The 9204-nt window shown below is 32.6% G+C and overlaps 1 protein-coding gene across 1 annotated transcript in view; it reads right to left on the reverse strand.

Annotated features, from left to right (window-relative positions):
- LOC143045491 (diacylglycerol kinase epsilon-like) overlaps positions 1-8908 on the reverse strand; it is a 31877-nt gene extending 22969 nt beyond the window's left edge. Inside the window, exons 1-2 of the mRNA XM_076218037.1 lie at positions 8734-8908; positions 1439-2110 (exon numbers count right to left, since the gene is read on the reverse strand). Coding sequence (XP_076074152.1) covers positions 1439-2110; positions 8734-8796 — 735 coding nt within the window. The 5' untranslated portion in view covers positions 8797-8908. The remainder of the gene's footprint in view (positions 1-1438; positions 2111-8733) is intronic.
- Positions 8909-9204: the final 296 nt, after the last annotated feature.

Below are 9204 nucleotides of genomic sequence, written 5' to 3' on the forward strand. Positions count from 1 at the left end.
CTTCATCATTTCTTTAGAATATATGTCAAATTGGTGCCGTGACAAAAAGAACGATGAGTTCTAAACTCAAAGCTATTAGAGCTGGACATCGTGGTGCAGTCACGAAACTACTGAAGCGAGTGAGAGGAAATGTGGAGGAGTTATTGAAGGAATACGATGTCAATGAAATAATTTCAATCAGGGAAATGATACGGAAAAAGGAAACAGTTATCTCGGAACTCAACGACAAAATTGTGGAAGAAATTTCGGAAGAGGATATTCAAGAAGAGATAGAAGAAGCCGACAGGTATGAATTTGATATTCAAATTACTTTAACGAAATTAGCAAAAGTAATCCGGGAAGCAGATAACACAACATCTATGAAACAACAACAATTAAACCCGCACGCCACAGAATTTACACTTTCAAACAACCTAATAAACCCTACTCCAGTAAGTTTCACGCCAGCAAATAATTCTTCATCTACATTTTCAAACTCCAGTATGTACAATAAATTACCAAAGCTTACCCTACCCACGTTCGGAGGAAATATACTGGAATGGCAGCCATTTTGGGATTCCTTTTGTGCAGCAGTTCATGAAAATTTGTCCTTAAACGACGTTCAGAAGTTTAACTATTTAAGGTCTCAGTTGTACGGAGAAGCAAGCCAGTGCATTTCAGGATTACAAATTACAAACACAAATTACGCTCAAGCCCTAAATGTATTGAAACAGAGATTTGGTCAACCTCACAAAATTGTGAATGCCTATATGCAAAGCCTTATTAGTCTACCCAGTCCATCCGCGAATACATTTAGAACTCTTTCCAGATATGACACTTAACGCTTTCATGTTAGCATTTAGACGCTTCGTCAGTAGGAAAGGACACCCTAGTACAGTGTATTCATTGACTATATGAGTATCCTCCGATAGAACTGGGTGAGAAAAGTTGAAAATATTTAAATATACAGTACTAAATGTAAAATAATAAATAACAAATGTTTAACATATCATTATCTGGTACAAAGAAACTCTATTTTTAACATGCTCAAAAAGGTTGGACTCAAGTATTTGTCACTTATGATCTTTTCTATCTATTCATCTAATATCAGATCTGATAAAAAGAAAAAAAAGCTATTTTACAGTTAACATGGCTTAATTGGCCTACATGTATTGAAAATAATGTTTAATAATTCCACACTTAAATGTTCCTAGAGATCTAGCATTGTCTATGAACTGACAAAAATTATGTACAAGCCTTTTATCTTGTACAATGTACACAAATTGTGTTTGTTTGTTTAATGGTAGGAAATTTGATATTAATTAAGTAGAAGAAGATTATCATTGTTCTTCTGATTAAGTGGTATCTATTTTTTTCATAACCTTCTGATTATAAGACTATGTTGTTTTTTTTATGAACCAATTTATTAGATGTTTGCTGAAGTTGAAAATAGATTTACCTGAGTAGGATTAAGAACAGATCTGAAATCTCTGAGAATCAACTCCCCTTCATTGTTACCACTCTTCCTATTGCCTACAACAATAACAGGGGACCAGTTTTTATAACCAGGATGGTTGACAGACTCAACAACTAAATGCCTACGTCCTTTGATTCCAGTCCATGTAAGTTTTATACAGTGAGGTGGTACAATTGAAGAACGAAATTCTCCCATATCACATTCTTCTTTCATATAAATACAGTTTTCATGTGCAGATCTTCCACACCATGCACATCTGACATCAGAAATATGTGGTAAGATGCCACAATCATCACCACAAACAAAACATTTACTATATAAAGGTAAGTTCCCTTGTATCCAATGGTGATGGGTTACAGGTCCTGATTCTGTCAATGGTTTACAAGGAAATTTCTTATTAGCTGCTTTCATGTAACTTTCATCCACACATAAACCACATGAATCACATCGAGCACCATGTTTTATACGATCGTGACTAAAGCTGCAATAAATCAGTTCAGGAAAAATGTCTACCATATACCAACGATGACCTTTTCGTACATCTCTAGCTGGTACTTCATAATGCTGTAATCGATATCGTCTGTAAATCTTCATCAGTATAAACGCAAAAACCATAAAGGATATCATGATCAGCATTGAAAAATAAGGATCCATCTACAAATAGAAAACAGGCATCCATAAAAAGGTGTTAATATCAGTTATGGTAAAGTAATTATAATTCTACAGTCTTCATCATTCAATGTACCAATAAATTTAATACAAGACACATACTTGTGATGATTCAAGTTTCTATAAACTTTACCTAATTATTTTCATATGAGAATGTTTTTTATACTACTGTAAATTCAGAAATTATTGCGAGGTTTTTATTATTGCGAATAATGCGACTGAGTTGTAAACGCAATAATTAAAACTCGCATTTTGTAATATTTCAACAGAATTAAGCATGACTTTTCTCAAAATCGTAAAAATTAAAATCGCATTCAAGTGTAAAATGACAAAATCGCAATAATAAATGCACGCAATAATTTCTGAATTTACAGTAATAAGTGTACTATCTCTATTAAAGGATTTTTTTTTTAAATGCTGTACAGGGATGGTAAGCATAGACATAAGGCCCAAAAAAAATACATGTGTTTTAGCTCAAGTGCTGGGAAAAAAGGTTAGGTAGGTAGGCAATATTGTTTATTTTACAAACATTTTTAACTTGTTACTTTTACATGTTTTAGGGAATCTGTCTGACTTTAACAGTGCTTGTTAAAAAATGGTATACAAAGTGTTAGGGTAGGCACTTAAAAATCAGGGTAGGAATGGTTAGTGGAAACAAATGTACTCTTTTTTTCTTTACTAACAAGTTTGACTTGCAGACAAATTCAACATTGTTGTCCTTGAGAAAATTAGTATTTTATGAAGATTTTAAATAATTAAGTGTTAAACATCAAAATTCACAAATTACATGAATTATTGAGATGAATTTATTATTGGAAAAATGCGACAAGGTATAATTAATTACATTTTTATTACGACTAATTGAAAATTGTGCGCTATATCTTTACTGTGTATTTTCATTTTCTACAGGTATATCTAAATGTCAGGCATTTACAATACTTTTTTTTTCAACTTGTCCAGTAGTACAAGTACATACCAAAAATTACTTGTCCGAATGAAATTGTTACTTGTCCAATTTTTTTTTAACCTTTTTACATCTAATTAAGTTGATTAGAGGAACAAAACGAATTTAAACAATTGAACAGAATTTGATGTATTTCTTTTGAAATACTTTTCAAAAATATGAGTCAAGTAGAACTGAATCTAGTCATGTCACAGGACTTAGGCTCTAGTTTTCATCAATGCCAGTCTCATCAGACTCTGCACATTAGGCACCATCTGATTGGCCTGTACACTCATTGGATTTGTATTCTTTTTTTTAAAATTTAAACCAGGTGCTCCACAGGGCGCAGCTTTATACGACCGCAGAGGTCGAACCCTGAACAGTTGGGGCAAGTATGGACAAAACATTCAAGCGTGATACAGCTCTGAATTTGGATTGTGATCAAATTTTTGACATTACATGGTTTTTTTTTACACAAAACAAATGTCAAGATTTTACAAATCAATTAAAGATTTCTTCTTCAAACTTTTTAAATCTAAAATTAAATAGTTGATCATGACACAGCATAGGTTTCTGACACAGAACGAATGTGGTCTAATGAACTTAAAAGTTTTTTTTTGCCTTTGAGCAATTCACTATGCTGTTGAATATTAATCCTCTCAAAAAAATGTTTGAAGAAATTTTCTTTTTATTTATGAAATCTGAAATGAGAAAAATTTAACCCCCCCCCTTTTTTCACATCCCCGTTTCCCTTTTTCCAAAACTGATATCAATTCAAATTTCTAATGGAGTTTGCAACAATAACTACTCTTTTAAATACATCATAAAATATTAAAATGTAAAATAAAGTGCTTGTTATCACTGAATGGTAAAGATTGGTTGGTAGTAAAAGTGAATATGCATTGTTTATTGTATAAAACAATAAAAAAAACTTCATCAGCAACATTTTATATTGGCAAATTTCCAATGAAGTTATTTACATAAAGTTATTGGCAAATAAAAATAGAAAATGACATCATAGTCATGTCTGGCAAATGTCCAACATACATTATCTAAAAACATTTTAGATAAGATAAGGAAAAAAAGCTTCATCAGCAACATTTTATATTGGCAAATTTCCAATGAAGTCATTTACATAAAGTTATTGGCAAATAAAAATAGAAAATGACATCATAGTCATGTCTGGCAAATTTCCAACATATATTATCAACTACTATTCTATACAAAGAAAGATAACTCCAATTGAAAATTAATTGCTATTACACAATATTGTGCAATTAGATATTTCTTGCTATTGTGCAATACTGTGCAATTGAAAATTTCTTGCTATTGCACAATATTTCATATGGAATCCTGATTTGGACCAACTTGAAAACTGGGCCCATAATCAAAAATCAAAGTACATATTTAGATAAAGCATATCAAATAAGCCCAAGAATTTAATTTTTGTTAAAATCAAACTTAGTTTAATTTTGGACCCTTTGGACCTTAATGTAGACCAATTTGAAAACTGGACCAAAAATTAAGAATCTACATACACAGTTAGATTTTGCATATCAAAGAACCCATTTATTCAATTTTTGATGAAATCAAACAAAGTTTAATTTTAGACCCCCATTTGGACCAACTTGAAAACTAGGCCAATAATTAAAAATCTAAGTACATTTTTAAATTCAGCATATCAAAGAACCCCAAGGATTCAATTTTTGTTAAAATCAAACTAAGTTTAATTTTGGACCCTTTGGACCTTAATGTAGACCAATTTGAAAACGGGACCAAAAGTTAAGAATCTACATACATAGTTAGATTCGGCATATCAAAGAACCCCAATTATTCAATTTTTGATGAAATCACACAAAGTTCAATTTTGGACCCTTTGGGCCCCTTATTCCTAAACTGTTAGGACCAAAACTCCCAAAATCAATACCAACCTTCCTTTTGTGGTCATAAACATTGTGTTTAAATTTCATTGATTTCTATTTACTTAAACTAAAGTTATTGTGCGAAAACCTAGAATAATGCTTATTTGGGCCCTTTTTTGGCCCCTAATTCCTAAACTGTTGGAACCAAAACTCCCAAAATCAATCCCAACCTTTCTTTTGTGGTCATAAACCTTGTGTCAAAATTTCATAGATTTCTATTAACTTAAACTAAAGTTATAGTGTGAAAACCAAGAAAATGCTTATTTGGGCCCTTTTTGGCCCCTAATTCCTAAAATGTTGGGACCAAAACTCCCATAATCAATACCAACCTTCCTTTTGTGGTCATAAACCTTGTGTTAAAATTTCATAGATTTCCATTCACTTTTACTAAAGTTAGAGTGCGAAAACTAAAAGTATTCGGACGCCTGACGACGACGACGACGATGACGCCGACGTGATAGCAATATACGACGAAATTTTTTTCAAATTTTGCGGTCGTATAAAAAGTTTATTCAAATGCTATCAATAAAAAGAAGAAGATAAGGTCTGATTGCCAATGACACAACTCTCTGCAAAAGACCAAATGATACGGAAATTAACAACTATAGGTCACCATATTGCAAGATTTTTTTTTTACTTTTTGTGAATTTTATGGTAAATAAAAAAAAATATTTTTGTGAAAAAATTACCAGTATGGTATTTATTATAAGGAACAGAATAAGGTAGCTAAATGAGGTACTGATTTGTCTTGGCTGAAATGTTCGGCCTAAATTAAAATATTGTTTGTTTGCCCTTTTCCAACCCTATTTTTTGAAACGGGGTAGGTAGGTAGATAAAATATTTTATTTTTTTCCCCAAAAAAATAACTTGGCTCGGTACATTTTTTGTCATGGATAGGCAGGTAGGTATAATATTTATTTTATAAATACAAAATCTGCATGATATCATTTTTGTCTGTATTTGCTTTTGTTTTAAGTATGATTTTACTGATCTTTACATAATTATTAAAGTTTCTGGGACTATTTGTATAATAGTCCCAGGAAGTTATGAAAAGAAAATTATCATGTAGAATGTGAAGTTAATTCATATGAACTACTATTTTGTTTTCAAATATCAAAATATAGGGCTGTGCAGCATATTTTCAATGTTTTTATGACTAGAACTTTTAAGAGTTTTAACTTGGACTGATATTCTGTACTACATACATGTACCTTGTACGCTTAACTCGACCGAAAGGTTAATTAAATGATATCATATATCTTCCTAGCATGGTTTGTGAAACAGTTGTACAATGTGCAATCTATAGCATGTTCTATTCTGACATTCTACCAATTTTATCAAAATTTGAACTTAAATTATCAGAGATGATATCTGTGAAAAAAAAAAGAATATTTGACTAGAATATAAAGCCCCTGCCCAGCAGATCATTGCCATGCAACCAGTTAAGACCTAAAACTAATCATTTGTCTTACTTTACTTACAACCCTAGAGACTGGGTGTTTAAATTTTCGTGTGTCCCGGTGTTATCAATAAAAATTTAAGACTTGAAACTCATTTGTCACGTATTTTACATAGCATTTATAAATGGTCTGTAAGGAAAACTTGGCGATTTTACTGCCAATTATTCTCCAATTTACAGGACTTCCATTCATGTAAGATATAAATAAATGATATCAAAGCTGGTCAAAGGCAGCTTTAACATAATCATCCTGATCTACAGATCACCAAAGGCCATCCCTATATCACTGTGCATAGGATACAACGTTCGTTAACAAAATATTTTGTACACACGTTGATAATTTTGTATTGGACAAACTTTTTTGAATGAACCCTGCTCTTCAAATATAAAGGGCAACGTTCGTCATACTTTCAACATCGACTTCAATCAAATGCTTTGAATCTCTAAATGCAAGTGTCCATGCCAAACGCTCACGTGATACCAAACAGACTTAACCTTATACAGGGAAGATAAAACCCGAGGATTCCGGTAAAAAAGTTTTGAGCGGGAAATACAAGCATAAGATTTTCGGTAGGAATGAAAAAAAATTAAAATAAAATATTGCCAGTAAATAGAAATAAAAGATTTTCAGTCGGAACGAATTAATAGGGTCGGTCGGTAAAGGGCAAACAAACAACATTTTAATTTAAGCCTTCCTGCCTTGCCAAACTGTCTATCAATCATGTCTACTAAATATGTCTCCTACGAACTGACCTGTAAAGTTACCTTATCTACAAAAGCCGCGTCATTGATTTGGATCAATAAGACTGGTTTCCGAGAATAGTATACCTTTTACCTGTCCCTGACAAAGAACCAGTTAAAAATAATCGATTGCAAGAAAACATGTTGAAGAAAAAGGTTTTGCATTTAAATAAACAGAATACAGAAACATGTCAAATTAATATTTGTTTTCTTATTTTTTGTTTATAATTACTTATAAATTGAGAATGGAAATGGGGAATGTGCCAAAGAGACAACAACCCAACCATAGAGCAGACAACAGCATAAGGTTACCAACAGGTCTTCAATGCAACGAGAAATTCTCACACCCGGAGGCGTCCTTCAGCTGGCCCCTAAACAAACATATACTAGTTCAGTGATAATGAACACCATACTAAACTCCAAATTGTACACAAGAAACTAAAAGTTAAAATAATTGTTCATCAAAGTTGGATTAAATTTATTTTCTGCAGAATAATTATACTTGTCCTGATGGACAAGCTTGATACAGCTTTTACTTGTCCAACCTTTTTTCCCTCTGGTACTGGACAATTGGACAAGCATTATTGTCGAGGCCTGAATGTACATACAAATGTATGATCATATATATATGTAATGCATTTTTGAATGGACGATGCTACATTGTAGTTACAAATGTGACCATGTTAATCATCTCATGGATCCCAACTTTTGATTTAATCTGCCAAAAGGGGGGGGGGGGGCTGTGAGGAGAGAGTTGAGTCATAACCAGTGGCTGGCAAAGATGTGAGTGCAGGAGCTGGCAAATCATTAGTTAGTAGATATAGGAAGATGTGGTGCAGTCTTCACGCTGAACTGCTAAATCTACAGGCCCGCAGCTCAATTTTTGAAAAATTTTAGTTAGATTCTATTGGCCTGTAGGTCTGATTTTTACAGGCCCGAGAGCAATTTTACCAGCCTGGGCTGCCTGGGCTGCCACTCGGCGTGAAGACTGGTGGTGTGAGTGCCAATGACACAACTCTCCATCGTGCATGTGTAAACTTCAGCCTTTCAACTGAACTCTTGTATGCATTTATAGTTTTAAGAGTTTTACTTTGATATACATGTATGATCAGCAGGAGAGCTCAGTAATTCTACAATTTCAGTTTGTTTTCTTCAATTTGGCTATATTCATATACATGTCTGTAATGTAGCTCTACATAGAGCTATCAAAAATTTCCCTTAGAGGTTTTTTTATTTCAGATGAAATTTGAGCGTCTGCATAAATAAATTATCAATCATGATTTCAAAGGGGGAGATAATTTATTTAAAAACATGGTAAAGTAAAATCAATTGCAAATTTCAATTCACTAATACAATAACTGATTATGTATCGTAAGTTTCATATTATACTTCCAAACAACAAGATATTAAGTAAATCTTCTTTGGAATATCTCTAAATTGAGATATTTTTCAAATCAAGCGAAAATCTGATGAAACTGTAGCTACAGAACATGTCCGGTTACATTTTTTATATTGTTATTTTATAATTTTTATTGAACTGTACCGCAACTTTCTTTACGACTGGATATTTCAGGAACAGCTCCCTATTAAGTTCGGAGATCTTCATGTTTACTCATTTTATGACGACATGTTATGCATTTATAACACGTGCACTTGGCCAAAAAATGCAGGTAGGGTAAAAGTTCAGAAAAAGGCATGACAACATTTTGTTTTCACCGGAAACCACAAAGGGGAATAATCCCAATGTTTCCCTCCATTCAGTAATCTAAAGATGATATTCCTCCAGTCAAGGCACACCTCTTATCATCAGAAAAATCACAAATAAGCACATGTACAAGCAAATGTGAAATACCCATTGAAAATATATTGAATACATGATATTCGACATTATGACACATAGAAGATCCTCCCAGAACATGAAAATCAGAGATTGAACAACCTGAAACCGTCGTTTCATACATAAAACCAGAGACATATTGTATTATGTGTCTCTGATAAAACCAAGGAATTGTAT

Source organism: Mytilus galloprovincialis, chromosome 9 (genome assembly GCF_965363235.1).
Source record: "Mytilus galloprovincialis chromosome 9, xbMytGall1.hap1.1, whole genome shotgun sequence".
Lineage (NCBI taxonomy): Eukaryota > Metazoa > Mollusca > Bivalvia > Mytilida > Mytilidae > Mytilus > Mytilus galloprovincialis.